This window comes from Thamnophis sirtalis, unplaced genomic scaffold (genome assembly GCF_051295495.1).
Source record: "Thamnophis sirtalis isolate CommonGarterSnake01/CBP01778 unplaced genomic scaffold, rThaSir2_p1.2 scaffold_9, whole genome shotgun sequence".
Classification (NCBI taxonomy): domain Eukaryota; kingdom Metazoa; phylum Chordata; class Lepidosauria; order Squamata; family Natricidae; genus Thamnophis; species Thamnophis sirtalis.
Window position 1 is genome coordinate 23,308,319 of NW_028261389.1, and position 20,863 is coordinate 23,329,181.

The following is a 20,863-nucleotide window of genomic DNA, read 5'->3' on the forward strand; positions in this document are numbered from 1 at the left end:
TCCTCCCTGTCAGGAAATTTCTCCTTAGTTCTCCTTAGCTTCTCTCCTTGACCACAAGGGAAATATATGATCACAAGGGAAATACATCAACATTAATCTCAACATTTAGCACCTTGGCAGTTAAAAAAATAAGAATGTTCATAAATCGGAGGGCTACTTATGATATATGCTAGATTTGTAAGAGGTCACCCATGTAGGTGTTAGCCCATCCTCAGTCATGTTAGCTTGCAGAGAAGATTATGCAGAACTTATGCAAGTGGTTAGAGGCAACTGACATTGCAAATATGCATCAAGTTTTGTTACCAAAACCTCTTGGGATGCATTAAAAATGCCTCACTTTGAACTTTCTCCAAAGTATGTAAAACATACCCCATAACATTCTGCTTTTTCCAAAAAATAAAAGAAATACACATCTTGCATTGAAGAATCTTTCTTTTAGGTAGCAATACTAATTTAAAAAAAAATGCCGTAAGACACCAGCTGGTAGTTTTGATATTCTTCTTGGGATGCAATTGAATTGGTGAGAAATGTGTCAAGAGTCACTCTGTCATACCTCAAAGTAAAAGTTGACTCTCTATTGTCAGGAAACTTGCCCCTGGGTTAGTTTGACGCAGGCAAGTTCCTTGCTTAAGGCTCTGGTCCTCAATGTGGCTTGTGTCGGTGGAGCGCTTTGGGGTTTGGGCTGCAAGGGGAAATAAACCTAAATTACAACATAGTCCGGAAACAGGTGTTTAAGTTAATGGAATGATTACAAGAAAAAAAAAAAGCAACAGTTCTTAAAATTAGGCACACAAAACCAAGGACATGAAGGGAGTTTTTCTTCCAAACCCCAGGCCTAGCAGAGAAATCTTCCAATTGGTATAATAACTAAATGCAATTGCTATACTTGCAGAGCAAAACATTGTAAACAAACAGCAATGATGTGTTGCTTTTTTTCCTTCTCAAGTTTTGAACAAAAAAATAATTAACCAACAGATGCACAGACTGCAATGCACAAACCATTTTTTCCGGATGGAATTTTCTGGGTTCAGATAAAACTTTCCTAAAACTTAAATACTATACAACTCCCTCTCTCCCCCTGCCCCCACATCTAGAGAATGTCACACAATTTGCAAGGTATTGACGCACAAAGAGATTAATATACTGAAGTTGCCAAATTGTCATTTAGTACTGATATGGATCAGCTTTTACACTAAATAAATTTATGTATTTGACTTAAGTAAGAGACTCAGCCTCTTTTGAATAATATTTCACTAGCTTTTTTTAGTAAATGAAATTTATCAAAGAAAGACTAAAGTAGATACTTTCATCAGTTCATTTAAGAAAGCATCCATCCTTCTTTCATATATTTCAGTTATTTCCTCAGTGTTGTTTTCTATTAATTTTTTTAGTTTCATCTTTAGAGGAATCCTGTAATAGGTAAACACTCATTAAATAAGTCAATTTAGAAAGTTCATTGATATTGATGTTTAGTTGGGCAGTATCAACACTCCGCTATGTAGTACAGCAGAAAATAAGTGGCAAATATAGCAGAGTAACAAAAATATTCTGTGAAAAAGATATTCTATATTGTTCGTATTGGAATTTAGCCCAAGTTAATGACACTATTGCAGGAAAATAGTGAATATGATATTGGTGCCATAAAGTAAATAAACAGGGGACTGGATATATTATAGGTTGGTAGTCACAATTAAATATTTCTGAATTCAGTGGGATTTGTAGTTAGTCACAACAATCATTATTTATTTATAGATCTTTTCCCCTCTTTTTTCTATTTAAACAAGGATTCATGGCAGTTTATTGTACTGATCTCTAAGTAATTTTCCTGGGAAATACACATGCAAAAGGGTTGCTATAGCCAAGGTAACCACTTATACAGCTTCTAATGGCTTCATCAATATATGGATTTAGTATTACTGATTGACATGAGACCACATTACACTAGAAGCTTAAGACAAACTGTCCTCTTCGTTTCTAACAAGATGTCACTGCAGTCAGGCACTTTTCCTAAATTTTGCATTGCTGTGTAGTTGATTTCTGTGTAATTAGGTAACACTCCTTGTTATGTCATTCTCTGCATCCAGACTAAGGATAAAACATTATCCTGGCTAATTGTCAGCAACAATAGGTGCTACAATCATATAGTGTTTTGAATGCTAAGGATTTTCTACTCTTCATATTACAGCTCAAGGGTTATGTATGTTAACTATGGCAGTCCCAAAGAGGCTTTTTCAAGAGGCAACTGGACTTTCTTGTTTTTCTTTGAAGACTTTTCGCTTCTCATCCAAGAAGCTTCTTCTTCTTCTTCTGGAAGAGCTGAAAAAGCTTCTTGGATGAGAAGCGAAACATCTTCAAAGAAAAAACAGAAAGTTCAGTTGCCTCTTGAAATACGCACCTTTGGGACAACCATGACCTGGATGACTGAGAATCCCCATAGACAGTTAACTATGGCAAATTTTAAAATACATGTTGGAAGTATCCTGTGTGGCAAGCTAGACACCCAATAAAAGAGGCAATGAACAAACCCTTTTTTGGGGAAAAAAAGAAGAGTAATTTAAAATGGTAGGGAATTCAATAGGCAGACATACAAATGGGCAGAGAAGAAACTGTAATGTTTGTAAATGCTAGGACTGATGATAAAACAACCATTTTAATGCTGTAGTATCCTGAAGCAATTGCTAAACAGTGCAATTGTTAAGTGAGCTCTGCCGGTATATATTTTGCTGTCTTGTCCTCTTGTAACCTTTAACCTGTAGTATGGCCACGTGATCTCTGCTTCTCTCCTATAAGGGGATGAATTCTTTATTTCCAACAATTGTAGTGCTCATAGAGCCCTGTTTCATCTTCCAACAAACTTTTTATATCTAAGAAGTAATTCTGTAAAAATGTGAAACTGACATGCCAAATACATTTTCTTAGAAAATTATACTAGCATCTGTAGGATGGTGTTTTGGAAATATCTGTCCTTGGCCCAGGACAGTGATGGCGAACCTTTTAGACACCGAATGCCCAAACTGCGTGCGCACGCCCAAACTGAAAGGTGACTGTGCGTGTGAACATGTGTATCCATGCATATGCATGCGCATGGATGGACATGTGCAAATGTCCACATGCGCATGCATGCATGCATGTGTGTATGTACGGACATGCGCGCATGCGCAGCAGAGACCCAAAGACCAGTTGGCTGGCAGGAGGCGGGCCATCCCAAGACTGGCAGCACAGCAAGAGGTAAGATCTATTTCTTTCGGGAGCTTCTGTTTCATCATTTGCAGGGATCTGACTTAGGGTGATGGCATGTATGCCAGCAGCAGAGAGGGCTCTACGTGTCCCCTCTGGCACTCGTGCCATAGGTTCGCCATCACGGGCCCAGAAAAAGAATGAAAGCTAAAGGGGAATAATGAGCAATACTGGTAGTCCTCACTTAACAACCATTTCTTCAGCAAGCGTGTAAAATTATGATAAAGCTGAACAAGTGGTAGTTCGGACTGGTCCTCAAAGGTACTGCTATTGCAACACATTAACCCCATGATCATATGATCAAAATCTGAACACTTGCAGCCTGCCTACACTTAACAAACACAGCATGCACTGCAAGTCCCTCAACCTGCCTACCTCTGCTCCTTTGCTTCCCCCGCTGTCACCTACTCCTGCCAAACACAGCTGACCTTCAATATCTTTCTCCTACTGTGGTTGGGCCGAGGCACTGCTGCCCCTTCGTGAGATCTCCAGTGGTGAGCAGAGTGCAAGGTGACCAATAAGGCAGGGATGGGGAAGTGATAGGCAGATGGGGGAAACTAAAGCAGAAATGAGTGTGGCGGAGCAGGAGAGTCATGAGGTCTTTGCTTAAATACAATTTAGGCAAAGGACAATTCAGTCCTTACCTAATGACCCCAACTGGAAATGTCAGCACTAAGTAGCATGGCCATAAGATGTTTTGTATAATGACTGCTTCACTTAGTGGTGGAAGTCAGGCTCCAATTAAGGTCAGTAGTAAGGACAACTTGTAGCATTAAAAATATGTTTTCTTATGGGCAATGTTACTTCCATAATTCTATCTTCACACCTATGAAAATCTATCCAAGATGGTGCAGAGGTTTCAGCTGACTCCTAGCTGTAGTTTGGCAGTTCAAATCTCACTGAGTCAATCTCAGGGTTGACTCAGCTTTCCATCCTTCCAAGGTGGGTAAAATGAGGGCCCAGATTGTTGGGGGAAATATGCTGACTCTGTAAACCGCTTAGAGAGGGTTGTAAAATCACTATGAAGCAGTATGTAAGTTTAAGTGCTATTGCTATCGTCCCAGGTCAGCTAAATTTAATTGCAACTAAATTGAAATCCACATTCAGTAAGAGGTAGCTACTAGTTCTTAGCTGCAATTTACTTGAATAGAAGGGAGTCAGGAGAGATGATAGCAATAGCAGTAGACTTATATACCGCTTCATAGGGCTTTCAGCCCTCTCTAAGCAGTTTACAGAGAGTCAGCATATTGCCCCCAACAATCTGGGTCCTCATTTTACCCACCTCGGAAGGATGGAAGGCTGAGTCAACCCTGAGCCGGTGAGATTTGAACCGCTGAACTGCTGATCTAGCAGTAGCCTGCAGTGCTGCATTTAACCACTGCGCCACCTTGGCTCTATCCATATCTACCCTTAGATCTTCCAGCCAAATAAGAAGATTGTCCACTGTTGTTTTATACAGTAGTATCTCTCTATTGTATTATTTGTAGCCAAGTTTCAGGTAATCTTATAACTTACTTCATGTAAAAAATCAAATTAAAATGACTTCTAAGATGCTGTATTTGAACAAAGGTAAAGCTTGTAGTGTGCTGATGAGCAAAAATGTGATAAAATAAAAATGAACATGGTCTGAAGACAGAGTTGCTTCTCTTTCAAGAGCAAAATGTGACGTGTATGATTTACTGAATATGATTCAACCGAAGTAAGTTACTTCTGCAAAAAATTCACAAAGGGGGATCTGTGACTTATTATATAACTAAAACATTTTGACAACAATAAAAAAATACCTGATCCCCCTTTTAAAAATAATCCCTAAACCCACAGGCACTTACATTAGAGTGCCTATTTGCAACTAAAACAATAGAATGTCTGTTTCAATAATCTTTAAAATATATATGGCATAGTTTTGCGTAGAAGTGGTGCTATTTTTAAAAGAGGAGTCAGTTTGTTGGTTTATTTATTTGTTTGTTTAATGAGTTTTTCAATTAATTTCCAGATGAAGAGAGCAGTCCTATATAAACGTATAGTCACAATTCATATAAAAGGTCTTGGTCCCAAATCAGTGGGATGGGACTTCTGCTTTAAAAGTAGTTTTAAAAATGAATAAATGTTTATATTTTATACAAAAACATTTCCCTGCTTAGATTCAAATAATCTCTAATTGGGCTAACTTTCATTAAAAAAAAAGGACAACCCTGGAAACTAAAATATTTTTTTTTCACGAGATAAAGTTTATGGAAATTACCATTTTAAATCATATACATGGATCTAGATACAGGCATGTGCACTCACACAAACACACAAGCATACATAACTTAGGTTCCATAGAATATTAGCCATACATTTTCAACTCTTTCTCATAGAGCTGTCCCTTTCTTTCCTTATGTGTCCCTGCTTGAAGTGGAGTTCCATATAATCTTTTTCAGGACAGAAAATTTGAACTGAGAGACCTATAGATGTGGTGTCAACCGAAAACATTTCATTGTGAAATCATCTTGATAATTGATAGACCTACGTAAGTGTGATCAGGATAACAGAATAACAGAGTTGGAAAGGACCTTGGAGGTCTTCTAGTCCAGCCCCCTGCTCAAGGATGATAAACAGTAGATTCAAGTCCTTCTGCTATCTCCCAGAGAAGAAATTCCATACTTGAAGCTCTACTCACACTTTATGTGCTGGTTTGGGACCTAAAGCAGTATTTTTTGCAGTGCAATATCTATTTATCCCAGATAAGTTAGATCTATATCATGTCCATTGCAACAAATGGAAGTTAAGTAAGTATTAATATCATCCTTTACCTCCTAAGAGTCAATATACGTAGCGGTAGTATTCATTCCAAATTTAATTTAATTTTCTTGTTTTAAATTAGGCTAGTCTCTCAGTTCATAAAATATTTCCTTTTTATAATCATAAAAAGTTGAAAAGTTATGGCTAAACATATTTCAATTTTACGTACAATCTCTATATGTGCAATTGGCTTATTAAAAAACCATATTTATGTTTTGTTCTATGTCTTTGTTATTCAAGTACTTTCTCAAGCAGAACAATAGCACCACTTTGCATTGTTAACCAAAAACAGTAACAGGTAAAGCAAAATTTTCCACATATTTCGCTTTCCCACTCCGTGCATTTAGGCATCAACTTCATGACCACTTTCTAGGGCTGCATCCTGAATTGAGGACTCTGTAGACCAGGGGTTTCCAACCGTGACAACTTTAAGCCTGGAGGACTTCAACTCCCAGAATTCCCCAGCCAGCTTTGCTTTGCAGGTTGGAGATCCCTGCGGAAGACCATAGTCTCTCCAAATTTCTTTTCGGTTCTAAGGTTTTAAAATATCGTTGGTTGAAATTAAGTTAAATTCAGTGGCTAATATTTGATTCTGACTTGCCCTAAACTAAAATTCCTGAGTATATTGCCATATAAATGCACTAGGTTGAATGCTGCTATCTTAGGGAGAATGGTGGAGGGCTGTTTTCATATGACAAAGGAAGTCAAGCTACAGTATAGTGCAGTCTTCTTTTTCTATCACAACCACACTAGTTTTAAGAGTCTTGGAAATTCAATCTGCTTTTCCTCCTTGTTGCTGAAAAGGACCAATCTTTTCAAAGGTGCTTTTAAAGATGAAATCTTAGCTTTTTCACAGTACCATGAATCGTAGATGTCCCTTCTATTAGCTATTAGTACAGGTAATTGACTCTCAACCACAACTGAATCCATAATTTCTATTGTTAAGTAAGACAGTTGTTAAGTAAGGTTTGCCCCATTTTACAACCTTTTTTTTGCCAAAGTTGTTAAGTGAATTGACTTTCCTTGTCAGAAGGTTGCAAAAGGTGATCACATGACTCAGGGAGACTGCAACTGTCATGAATACATGCAAGTTGCCAAGTGTCTGGATATTGATCATGTGACCACAGGGATGCTGCAACAGTCATAAGGGTCACAAGCAGGGGTGAAATTCAGTAGGTTCCAACAGGTTCTGGAGAACCGGTAGCGGAAATTTTAAGTAGTTCGGAGAACCGGCAAATATGATCTTTGGCTGGTCCCAGAGTGGGGTGGGGATGGAGATTTTGCAGTATCCTTCCACTGCCACTCCCACCAAGCCACGCCCACAGAACAAGTAGTAAAAAAACCCTGAATTTCACCACTGGTCACAAGTCACTTTTTTCAGTGCCATTGTAACTTTGAACAGTCACTAAATAAACTGTTGTAAGCCAAGTACCTGTATTACTCTTTGATATTAATGTTTTAATGAATTAGAAACCCTAAATCAATTGTGCATCTTTTAACAAACCCTTCTATCTCATCTTTGCCATTGTTTCCAACTCATTTCAAATGTGCTACTTTGCTTGTACCTCTTACTGTTTTGGTAAGACCTTTCATAAACAAGCTACAGAATAGCACCATTGTACCATTAAAGATTTTTTTTTTACATACTGTTGGTTATATGTGTATGATTAATATGCTAAATTTTTACATATTGCCTTATAGGGAAGAAAAAGACATTTATTTATATTGTTAATAAGTTATCTGAAAGAGTCACTGAGAATTTAAGAGCGCTTATATGAGCTCTCAGCTTAGCTTGACAAAAATTATTATATTCTTCATATTGCATATACCATAATTTTCAGAGTATAAGACGCACCAAGATTTTGAAGAGGTGAATTTAAAAAAATAGTTTTTGCACTCTGCAGACCTCCCAAAAATGGCCCGTTATTCACAAAAACGGGCCCATTTTTTCCAAAAAAATGGGCATGAATAGTCTTTAGGAGGCTTGTAGAATGCTCCTGGGGGGGTGGCCCCACCCCCAGAAATCAGCAAAAATGGCCCTTTTTTTTGCAAAAATGGATCTTTTTTTGTAAAAAGGGGGGTATGCATAGCTTTTAGGAGGCTTATAGAGTGCTCCTGGGGCCGGGGGGGGGCAAAACTGAGCAAAAACCGGCCCGTTTTTCACTCATTCCTACCCTCCCCAGCCCCCAGGAGCACTTTGGAAGCCTCCTAAAGGCAATGGACGGCCATTTTGTGAAGGGGGCAGGGTTCCAGAAGGCAAAAAATGCTGCATTCAGTGTATAAGACGCACTCAGATTTTCAGCCTCTTTTTTGAGGGAAAAAGGTGTGTTTTATACTCCAAAAAATATGGGTATGTCTATTTTCATCTGTAATGCAGGGGAATGGCCATCTTAAAACCTAGACCCAGAAGCTTGCTTTAGATATTGGAGTTTGCACAGGGAGTTCCAATATATGCAAGTTGTTCTATTAATTTCAGTGGCCAAAGACAGATTGGCATAAGGATGAAATATGAATAGTAACATCCTCAATGGAATAAAATCATGTTTTGCACCTATGTAAGAACTCTCTGTGGATCCTGGAATATACAAGGATCTCTGAGTGAGATGAACACACATCAGGGGTGGGTTCCTGCCAGTTTTAACCTCTTCTATAGAAGAGCTTCCACAAATCTACAGTGCCGTTTAGAACCGGTTCCATTCCCCCCCCCCCCCGCCCATCCGCCCATCATCAAGATGAAGAGCGAGAGAAGGAATTCTGGGAGTTAAAGTCCACAAGTCTTAAAGCTGTCAAGTTTGAACACCCCTTGGGTTTTTTTCTAAAGGGTTAGGGGTTCAAGGGTCTTGTAACTTGACAGCTTTAAGACTTGCATACTTCAATGCCAGAGTTCCTGAGCCAACATGACTGGAGGAGGGATTCTGGGAGTTGAAGCCCACATGTCTTAAAGCTGTCAAGTTTGAACACCCCTGGGTTTTTTTTCTAAAGGGTTAGGGTGCAAGGGTCTTGTAACTTAACAGCTTTAAGACTTGTGTGCTTCAAATGCCAGAGTTTCTGAGCCAACATTTTGGTTGCTAAGCAAGAGCGTTGTTAAGTGAGTTTCACCACATTTTATAAGTTGGTCATGCCTACCCAGTCACATGGCTGGCAAACTACTCTCACTCGGTCACATGGCTGGCAAGCCACTCCCACAAAGCACATCTACAGAAGAGGTTCTAAAAAAAATTGAGACCCACCACTGACACACATGTGCTGTTAAAAAGCCACAACAGTAGTGAAATGAACATGTTAACTTTATTGCTGTCGCTACTGGGAATTCCAAACTATGTAAATATGGAAGGGAAATCAAACAGTGTTATCAGACACTGCAAGACAAACAATCTGTTGCTTATCTAGAAGTACAAATATTTTAAAAAAGTAAAAAATAAAAAAATAAACTCCACTTAGATAAGGCTGGGGGAGTGACTCCCATAGCAGGGTTCATAAATTAATTTAGTGCAATTGAGTCCACTAAAGGTTTTTGCATTGGCTGCTGCCTTTGAGGGCAGAAGGCTTTTAAGAGGTGTGGGATTGGGTCTATGTGAAACATGTACAGTTTTTGTACATACTGGCGTGTGGCACATTTTATTGCAGGAAGTGAACAATTACAGTAGCAATCTACCAGTCTCAGAAACATTTGAGCACTGAGTTGGCTTTTTTTGTTGAAATGTTTAATTGCATTGTTCCTAGGGAGAATGCCCATTAGTGGAGAATTCATTAAACTTATTGAACTCTAGCTTTGTCCAATTTCTGACTATTTACAGCAAAGTATCCTGCAGGTGGCACATTCATTCTTCACTCTAACGGATGGAATTTTCTTACATTCTGTAGTTCTTGTTTCCTGTGTTTCCTCTACTTGTGTTCTTCAAGTGCACTTCCTGAAAATAAAAGACATATTATTTTGTAAGTGAGAGTGGTTGACAATCTTGTCTCACTGAACGCTGCAATAGTTCTCTTCCTATTTTTTGAATGGAATGATGAGAAGCTAGTTTATATCAAGTGGAGGTATGTGGCCCAATTGAAATCCAGTCCATATTTAAATACTTAAAATTCTCTTCCATCATTTTCCTGCAAGTTAATAAAACACAGATTTAGAACAAACCATTCTGTTTCCTTTCATAGGTATTTTCCTTAGAATACATATGGCTTTTCTAGATACAGTCCCTATTGAATAAAATTGCCCTTTATGTACACCTTTTGGCATATAACATTTCATAATAGACAGCTTTTTGTCTGTAGTTTCAAAAATATACTCATTTGCATTAAAATTCCTTACTATCATTGATACTATGGCAAATTTTGCATTGGTTGAGTATGGCATTTCATGCTAAACAGAAAGCCTTAATCATGAAACTGTAAGTTTATCTAGTGTATAAATTTTGTTTTTCAGTTATGGTTGCTTGGATCAATGGAAGATGTATTGGAATACATCTGCATTGCTTCAAGTTTGGGAAGAGTGTTGTACAACATTTTGTTTTTATAACATTTTTCTTTTAATGTTAATTTTTATACATAGCTTCCCCCTCCCCAATTTTTCATTTTATTGTTGTTTGCCACGCAGAGTTGCTTTTGTGAGATGAACAGCTGTATAAATATGAGAATAAATAAATAAATAAACAAATAAATAATTACTAACTGGAAGCAGTTTCCTTGGTAGAGTTTGACTATATAGATCTTTCCCCATTATTTGGCTGCATGGCTAAACTGTGTCAACTCCCAATTTTTCAAAGGTAATTTATGGTATTTGGAAACACATCAGCATTTAAATCAGAATTTGCGAAGGACAAGTTCCAGAATGCCAGTTTCAGTCCTATTCTGACTCCCAGATTGCAATCTAAGACGGTATAGAAAGCGTAGAACAGAAATAGATCCCTGGGGGTGGGGGGGGGGGGGCTACCAGATATTGCCAACAATGTGAAAAAGAATTTCTGACTCTTGTCCTAAGGAATGAGACTAGGCTGTGGTGGCTCACATGGTTAGGATGCTGAGTCAGAAGACTATTGAAAGGTCAACAGCTCAGCAGTTCAAAACCCAAGAGTGTGAGCCACATGATGGAATAAACCCCCATCAATTTATCCCAGCTCCTGGCTACCTAGCAGTTTAAAAGCATGAAAATGCAGATAGATAGATAGGGACCACTTCAGTGGGAAAATAATAGGGACATTAAAGTTATCCCTTCAGATGTCCCATAGGCAATGGTGATATCTCTGGCTAATCCTTTCAACCTGGAAGCACTAGACTAGATGGGTCAATCTCATCATCAGTCATATGTCCCTGTGTTCCCACAAGAGATCTAAGTCCAGTTCACCTTGAATTTTCTTCTAATCTTACCTCCCACCAATATTCCTTGACCATGAGTAGTTCAGATTCTTGTAGAGAGCTTAGTCTTATAATAAATCTTTATAACTCTTTGAACTGCCTGGATCTCCCGATTTCCCTGGTGCTTAACATTAATCTGAACTACTAGAAAGGAATTCAAGGTGGACTGGTCTTAGATCTCATGCGCAGGGACTCATGATTGATGACACATTTGATTTCTCCTTTGGGCTCATCTCCTATAGTATAATAGGCCAGGAGGTAGGTAGATTGATAGAATGGGAGTTGTTTGTTAAGAGTTAGCATTTAAAAACCACTTACAGTATGTGAAAGATTTCAAGCTGCTATGCTCCAAATAAATACTATTACATATGATTCTCCCATTTCTGGATATATAGTTAAGGATTAGTTGAAAATGTGTAGAAAAATGGTTCCTTTGAAACTATGCCAATCTCCTGGTTGTTTAGCTGCAGCTATTTTTGTCTGCAATGGAAAATCTTGTACAACAAACTTTCTGACAAAGTTATAACAAGTTTAATTTGTGAAATGATATGACCAATGTGAGTCCAGCAATAACACTGTATTGAGTTTGAATGCTATTCCTTGGAGAATCTAAACTTAACCTGACAAAGCATTATATGTTAGCCACTAATAACGTAAAAGTCAGTGTAATATAATAGTTAAGGTGCTGGACCAGAATTAAAGAGATCTAAGTTGAAGCCTACCTCAACTATAGAAATTCACTGGGCAATGTTCTCTCACCCCAACCTACCCCAGAGTCTTGTTGTGGGGGGGGGGAGAAAGAGAGAATGGTATGTATATCACTATATTCCTGATGGAAAGGTTTAATATAAATTTAGCAAATGTGCTTTATTTTATCCAGTGCTTTATTTTATCTTTGCCTTGGTTATCTTCAGTTTTGACACTGCAACATGATTCATCTGGGGCTGTCCTTCAAAACATGCAGAAGTTTAAATTGGTACATAATATAGCACCTAGTTTGCAGAAGCCGAAGAAAATACAGACATCATATTAACTCTGAACTGAAATATCTTCACTGTTTACCAGATGCTTACCAGGCACAATAAAGTGTTGATATTAACTTTTAGAGCACTGCTTAAAATCTGATTGTACAAATTAAATTATTTATTTTTAGCACTTAGGAGAGAATTTTCACCTATATTAGTTGCTTTTGACAAAATGGGTGGCATATAAGTTTAATAAATAAATCACTCCCACTTAATGGAATGAAGTCCTTTAGGTGCTTTTATCTTCACTCTTTCAGTGATTAAAAATATTGTACAGTGGCAGCTGTTTTGTCACATTTTTAATTTTTAAATAATTTAGCAATAATTTCAATTAATATTTTAACTTCCCCCTTTTAAAGAAATGTTATTGCCTTTTATTAAATTGGTAAGTCAGTTTGAGTGCTCACTGGAATAGAAAGCAATGAGTAATTAGAATGAAGAAAGAAGCAAAATAAAAAAAGTGACTTTGGTCTAATTAAGCTGGTGCAGTGGTTAAATGCAGCACTGCAGGCTACTTCAGCTGACTGCAGTTCTGCAGTTCGGCTGTTCAAATCTCACCGGCTCAGGGTTGACTCAGCCTTCCATCCTTCCAAGGTGGTTAAAATGAGAACCCGGATTGTTGTTGGGGGCAATATGCTGACTCTGTAAAACCGCTTAGAGAGGGCTGAAAGCCCTATGAAGTGGTATATAAGTCTAACTGCTATTGCTATTGCTATTAAGCCTGTTTCTGACTAACATTAGTACCTGAGACGGTTTGCATCTGGTTTGTTTTCTGGCATTATTCTCATCAGACTATCTGCTAATAGTATTAACAGACTACAATCCCTTCTGACCTTGGTCTTATGCCATCAGTTGATTTCCATAATAAGATCTCCTTGCACCCCAACTAATAAGTGAAGCCTTATTATAATGGTAGCCAAACTGCCCTAAAGGCCAAATCTGAAGCCTCATGAATTTGAAAGAATGCTAAAAGAAGCCAATTTATTATTTTACTAATTTAAATTCTAGACCACTCTAAAGCCTGGGGAAATGTTAAAAAGTAAAACTGACTCTAAAATGTTCAGATAAAAATCAGTTGTAAGATCAAGGCTTAATCCCCCATGTGTAGGCAGCAGAAGTAAAATCCCATTGATTTTAGTGAGACTTAGTTTGAGATGACTACATTGGAGAGAAGCCCAAGAAAAGAACATAGGAACAGAGAGTACTAGGAGTTGGATCAGCCTATGTCCTTTCTAGTCCAGCATTCAGTGTCACACATTGGTCAACCACAGACATTCATAAACATGGAGGAAAGGGTAGTGGCAATACAAAAATGGACAACAAAGTTTATGAAAGTTAGTTGGGACTAGAGACTTTTAGTAAACTATCCTTTGCAAAGTTTAAGGATGAGTACAAGCCATTAAGTAGCTAAAGCTGCATCACTTATACACAAAATATGACACCAACACACATATAAACCAGAGGTGGGTTCCTACCGGTTCGGAATGGTTTGGCCGAGTAGGTAGTAACTTGGCCGGATATGCACCTGAACCAGTTCTATCAGCACCGCCATAGGCACCACCATCTGGTTTTTTTGCTTCTGCCCATACGCAGAAGCATTTTTTTACTTCTGCGCATGCGTGAGTAGCATGCATCAAGCGTGCCTACCCGAAGCGCAGCCCTGAGTGAACCGGCAGTAAAAGAAGCCGGAACCCATCCCTGATATAAACAATCCTTGGAGCTGGGGTTTCAAGCTCGATTTCATTGAGGGCTACATCAGTGTTGTATTTGACCTCTGGGGGGGAGTCAGAGTGGGTGTGTTCAGCTTGGTGTCACTCATGTCGGGGGAGGCTCTTGTGGAAGTCCAAGCACTCTGCTAACAAAAACAGGCTCCTGAGCTCCATTTTCGGCTGTGATGGCCTCCTGCAACCCTCTGCCAGTGAGGCACCGTGAGCCAGTCCATTGCTCTTTCCAGGGTAGCTCTGTGGCCAGATCTAAGAACCCCAGGGGGGCAGATCTGTCCTCCAGGCCTTGAATTTGACACCCCTACCTTAGAGAGTATATCATAAGCAGAGGGCAACAATTTCTGAAGTACCCAATGACTTATTTCTCAGCAAAAGTATCAAGTCTTTTGGGATAGAAGAAAGAAAGCTAGATAGGAATATGGAAATAATGTGGCTAATTTTAACAAAGTGGGGAACTGCTACAATAAGCCAGGATGTTTCAGAATAACATTGGTCATTTATCAGCAGCTACTAATAGAGAAAGAAAAAAAGAAGGCAAAGACGAAGATGAGATAAAGAGATGTGGAATATACAATTATCTCTATGGCTCTCTTCCTCTGGTGTCTTCTGTTCCATTTCTATTTCATATTGGAAGACTACAGTATTTTAGAAATGAAAGCTGCCCATAGATATCAAATTTGGATTTCTGGTACTGGGCAACCATATGTCCATCCCAAGCTTGGAGCAATGCTGAAAATCCTCATATGTAACAAATAATCAGATTAAATTTCATCACACTTCAGCTACCTTTTGTGCTTTAGGCATATCAGTGTGTCGCTGAGCACGTAGAGATCGTGCAGATTTAGGTGGCTTGACAGGAGCACAGTACATCTCCAGCCGTATCAGGTCACAGCTCTGGAAACAGCATTCATCCACTATTCCCCTAGTAGAAGAGGAACGCCTACTGCCTCCATAACCTGCTGGTTTACCTAAAGGGGACAAACGTGGTCATTATATATATAACAAAATCTTTCACATTCTGCTAATATTACAATATAATTAGGTGCATTACACTACAGAATAAGACACACAGAGCAAATTCTATTGTATCCTTTACTGGATCAATGTGCTAGCAATATCTTACAGACCTACAGGAGTAGCCAGGTATCTTCATTTATTCACACATTTCTCTTCCATTCATCCTGGCTAGCAAAACCCATAGCAGTTAATAGCCAGAGCAACATCACTAAACTCACAGCTATAATAAAGTATCCAAATTACAATATAAAACAGGGATGTCAAACTTGATTTCATTGAGGGCTGTGTCAGGGTTGTGTTTGACCTTCTGGGGTGCGGGGCAGAGAGTGTGGTCTATGGTAACTGTGGTGGCCTGAACTGTGGTGGCCTGTGGTGTCAGTGAAAACGGGCTCCTGAGCTCTGTTTCTGGCTGTGACGGCCTTCTGCAATCCTCTACTAGTGAAAACAGAGCTTGCAAGGGGCATGCACTGCCCTGCTGAGCTCCGTTTTTGTTGGCAGAGGTGCCATGGGCCAGTCTTCTGCTGTTTCCAGGGCGGCCCCGTGGGCCAGATCTAAGCATCTCGTGGGCTGGGTGCAGTCCGCAGGCCTTGAGTTTGACAGCCCTGGTCTAAAATAACAGATTCTGAGTATAAAGAATAAGTATTTAATGTTGTCTTCAAGCAAGCTGGAGAGGGACCCATCCTAATTGTAACAGGGAGAGAATTTTTACAAAAAATGATACCACTTTTCTCCTGGTTGATTTTTGACAATCATTTGTCTCTTGGCCACCACCATAAAAAGAGAACAATCAGACAATCAATAATTCACCACACAGGGGAAGGTTATTTCTTCGAGTAGCTGGGTTCCAAAGGTTTTATATGGATTTGTATTTTTACACCAGCACCTTGAATTTAACTCAGAAACCTACAGAGGGTAATGAGTAGTTATCACATATTGCTAAGAAACATTGAGCAAAGGTCCCGCTGCTGCATTTTGAATTCACTATATGTCCAAGGGCAGGTCTTGGCAGATTCATTACATCAAGTTAACCTAATTTGGAGGTAATCAGCGGATGTTGACTTTATATTAAAAGGAATGATTCTTTGTTGAAGAGTAGTTCAATGGTAACCTGGTTAAAGATTAAAAAAAAACTATAAGAAGAAAAAGCAGGGCCTTGAAGTATTCAGACTGAAGTGGTATTTGTGTGGGAAAATGTGGCTATTCAGAATTCTAAATCTAAATTTTGGGAGTACGTTGGGCTCCTACTGGATCCAACACTTGTAAGACAGATTTTGTTGTGCCTGAAAGTGTTCCCACTTTTAATATAGTATGTACTAAACCACTGTTAATCTGGCTTAGAAAATCCAAAGTGAAATAATTCTTACTTTGGGTTTGATTAGGACACTTTTTCCGAACAGCGTGAAAACACATATTTTATCATTTTGTCTCATGTATCCACATAGTGGATTAAACTGCCATAAAGCCATCTTGCTAAAAGGGTGGATATAAAACATGTTTTTGCTTAAATGATAAACAGCACTTCTTAGCAAGGGCACTGCCAGAGTACCCAAGATACTGTATTTTTGGAGTATAAGACACACTGGAGTATAAGACGATTTTGAAGAGGCAAAAATGGCCAGTTTTTCCTTCATTTCTGCCCTCCCCAGCCCCCAGGAGCACTCTGAAAGCCTCCTGAAGGCTATGCATGGCTATTTTGGTGAAGGGGGCAGGGTTTCAGGAGGCAAAAAATGCTGTATTCAGTGTATAAGATGCACCCAGATTTTCAGTCTCTTTTTTGAGGGAAAAAGGTTCACCTCATACTCTGAAAAATATGGTAAGTGAAGTGGTTTTGGCCTCTGAGAATGAAAATCCCTCATATCCCTATCCCTTCCCTTGGCAGTGAAAGTATGATCAAGTAAATGTTATGCTTTCATAAGACTTCAAATGGGCTAGAACAGCAAAGTTTAACAGCTTTATTGTTGCTAATGAAAAGGCTGGACCATGAGACAACAAACTGAGCTGTAATCATATGCGTATGTATGTATATATGTATGTATGCATGTGTGTGTGTGTGTGTGTGTGTGTGTGTGTGTGTGTGTAAATGTATGTGTGTAGCCCTCAACTTATTGTACATCATGACCCATTGTATGTCATGATGGTTGAAAGTCAAGGCACCTCTGTGACCAACTCAATTTTTATGACATTATTTTGTGGTTTTTGTTAAATTAATGCGGTGGAGGTTAAGTGAATAGCAGTTGATAAGCAAACCCATTTGCAGTGGGCATTTTTTGCTGGAAAGCAGTAGTATACAATGGTTTCTGGCAAAAATGTCATAAATTGCAGTCATATAGCAATAGCAATAGCAGTTAGACTTATATACCGCTTCATAGGGCTTTAAGCCCTCTCTAAGCCGTTTACAGAGTCAGCATATTGCCCCCAACAACAATCCGGGTTCTCATTTTACCCACCTCGGAAGGATGGAAGGCTGAGTCAACCCTGAGCCGGTGAGATTTGAACCACTGAACTGCAGATAACAGTCAGCTGTAGTGGCCTTCACTACTGCACCATAACCACTGCGCCACCTCGGCCCACATGACTATGGGATTCTGCAAAAGGTCGTAAATATGACCGCCCAAATACAATTATGTAACAACTGAAAGGAGTGCTGGCGGCCAGAATTTTGAACAGATACTAAGTTGAGGATTACCTGTACATGCATATCTTTCTACCTACTCAGACCCCCCCCCCCTTACATACATACATATATACACATGTACACACACACACACAAATTATGTAAACTGTAAACCCCACTGAATTGGGGAATATAGCAATAGCAATAGCAATAGCAGTAGACTTATATACCGCTTCATAGGCCTTTCAGGCCTCTCTAAGCGGTTTACAGAGAGTCAGCATATTGCCCCCAACAATCTGGGTCCTCATTTTACCCACCTCGGAAGGATGGAAGGCTGAGTCAACCCTGAGCCGGTGAGATTTGAACCGCTGACCTGCTGATCTAACAGTAGCCTGCAGTGCTGCATTTAACCACTGCGCCACCTTGGCTCTTGGAAATTTGTTGCTGTTGCCTGAACTTTGTTCGAGTTTGCACTCTTGTTGATTCATTTGTTCACATAATATGTGAACCAATAATATGTAAAGAGGGAGATGGATGGTTAAGAAATATGAAATACAAATAAATATTCCAAGAATATCTGTTTAATAGATCATAGCCTTTCTAGTAATAAAATAAACATGACCATTTAGTCAGCGGGGCCCTTCAAACTATTTGCTTGATAAATTCCAATAGATTTGAAAAAAGGTTTTCCCCAGGATATACATATAAAAAAGATATTTGTTTTGAATTTCACAAGTCAGTGAATTCCTCTAGTAGTATATAACATAACTTAGAGCAAAGCCATGCTCTGCTGTTAGGATATGTGCCATGATTATAAGAACAAAAAAATGGTATCAAATTAGTCACCTTAGCTAAGAGCCAAACAACACAAGGCATTTGGAAATCTTTCACTGGATTTGTTTTTAAAGCAATATTAGTGTGGGACTAAATCAAATTGGAAGGTCTGTTAGGAGCCACATTTTACTTCCAAACTTTCTTTGTCTTCTTCTTCCCTCCCCTCTTTCTGGAAGCTGCTATATGTCTCCAGAGAAAACTATATGTCCATTCAGCATGTTTTTCCACATGAACAAAAAAAGTAGCATGCAAAATTATTTCCAACTAGTAAACTGCAGTAGAATCTTGCTGTGACAAATCTTGCTGTTTATTGTTCCACTTAATTATGCCCTATTCCAGGATACTCTATTCCCATGATGGCACGCAGAGCCTTCTCTGTGGGCACGCGCACCGTCGCCAGTTGCTCTTCTGGTTTCCCTTGCGCACATGCCCGCTGGCCAGCTGGTCTTCATGGGCACTGGAGTGCTGGAAAATGGCCTGAAAGCAGCCCAAAAATAGCCAAAAAACAGACCCTTTGGGGGCTGTTTTCAGGCCATTTTTCTGGCTGTTTTCAGGCTGTTTTTCAGGTTTTCAGGCTGTTTTTCAGGCTATTTTCAGGCTGTTTTTGGCCTGAAAAATAGCAATAGCAAAAGCAGTTAGACTTATATACCGCTTCATAGAGCTTTCAGCCCTCTCTAAGCGGTTTACAGAGTCAGCATATCGCCCCCACAGTCTGGGTCCTCATTTCACCCACCTCGGAAGGATGGAAGGCTGAGTCAACCTTGAGCTGGTGAGATTAGAACCGCTGAACTGCAGATAACAGTCAGCTGAAGTGGTCTGCAGTACTGCACCCTAACCACTGCGCCACCTCGGAAAATGCCCCCAAACCAGGCATGCATGCGCCAGCCAGCTGGTCTTTGGGTTTCCAGTGCATTCCGGTTTGGGCACTTGGTGTTGAAAAGGTTTACCATCACTGCTCTATTCTATGTCCCTTCCTATTCAATTCACATCTTCCCTGTTCAACAAATCCCTAAGCATTCTGTGTTCATTGTGTATATTCAAATGTCATAAATTTCATTGAACTTCCATTGGGTTAATAATATTAACCTACTGAATCAAACCTTGCAAATCTAATTCCTATTAAAACAATTCTACTTTGCAGAATTTTTGCAGTGTGTCCAGGATCAAGATCAATGGCCTTTGTCTGAGTTAATGTTTGTTATTCAAATCATTTATCTTGAAACCGGCTTTGCTGGGAAGGGCCAACTGGCTTAGGACATCACTGTCTCCGTGCCTAGAACCAATCTATGCAACTGAAAATTAAACCTGAGGTAGAAGCATGTTGGTTTAATGTTTATATGATTCCTCTGACATCTGGAGAGATCAACATTTTTATATCGAGATCAGGCACATGGAAAAACTGTTTGCAAGATGTAGTTTTGAATGATTGACCAGTTTTATTGTTCAAGGTATTCAGGCAATGGGAATTCAATATAAGATATTATATGTGTATAATTAAAGTTTTAGACCTGGATTTGGAGAGATTATACAATGGGATAGATATTCTGGTTATAAAATTGTAATACAAATAATATTTTGCAAACAAAATATCATGAAAATACATTAAAGTAAACTTGTTTTTTGTTCAGATTTCATTATTTATTTATTTGTGGAAAAATAAATTTCATGATGAATTTGAGCCTTTCTGTTTGTATAACATGAATTAATGGTGACAATTTTAATACCTATAGAGAAGAAAAATCTTGTTAAAATGAATATTACATCAAGATTGGAATATATATTAAGAGAGACATCTATGTTAATTCCACTTAGATATCTTAAAATAATTATTGGTGTTTGGTAGGAAATCTAAATTCTGATTCCTATTCCCATGGTAAACTGATCCTTTGGAATAATTCTTATTTAAAATGGAAGGTAAAATCTCTTTTGAGTAAAGGATGAAAATAATAGATATTCTTGAGGTTCTTCAAGCTCATCCTGGAATGGGAAAATCTGGAGTAATCCGAAGGACCAATGGATATCTACATCTATGAAAATTTTGAGGGGTCCTTGGTGCTCTCTGAATTTGCTTGCTTTCTTGCAGTTTCATTACCCAAACTAGGTAACACCATCAGTGCTAATTTTTTCATGGAACACACATCTGCCCACTCTATCCCCCTGCCAAAAGGTCTTCCTGGGTGATCAGAAGAGCTGATGCTTTGGTCAGCTTGATCAAGGTGTTGTGGACACTCATGGATGGAGGCCAAAAGATAAAAAACCTAGCAGGCAAGTATGTA

The 20,863-nt window shown here is 38.9% G+C and overlaps 1 protein-coding gene across 1 annotated transcript in view; it reads right to left on the reverse strand.

The window, feature by feature from the left end:
* The window catches only part of IGF1 (insulin like growth factor 1), a 69,505-nt gene continuing 48,642 nt past the window's right edge, over positions 1 to 20,863 (reverse strand). The window contains exons 3-5 of the mRNA XM_087723040.1: positions 14,909 to 15,090; positions 9,877 to 9,932; positions 1 to 682 (exon numbers count right to left, since the gene is read on the reverse strand). Of these exons, the coding sequence (XP_087579166.1) occupies positions 643 to 682; positions 9,877 to 9,932; positions 14,909 to 15,090 (278 nt within the window). The 3' untranslated portion in view covers positions 1 to 642. The remainder of the gene's footprint in view (positions 683 to 9,876; positions 9,933 to 14,908; positions 15,091 to 20,863) is intronic.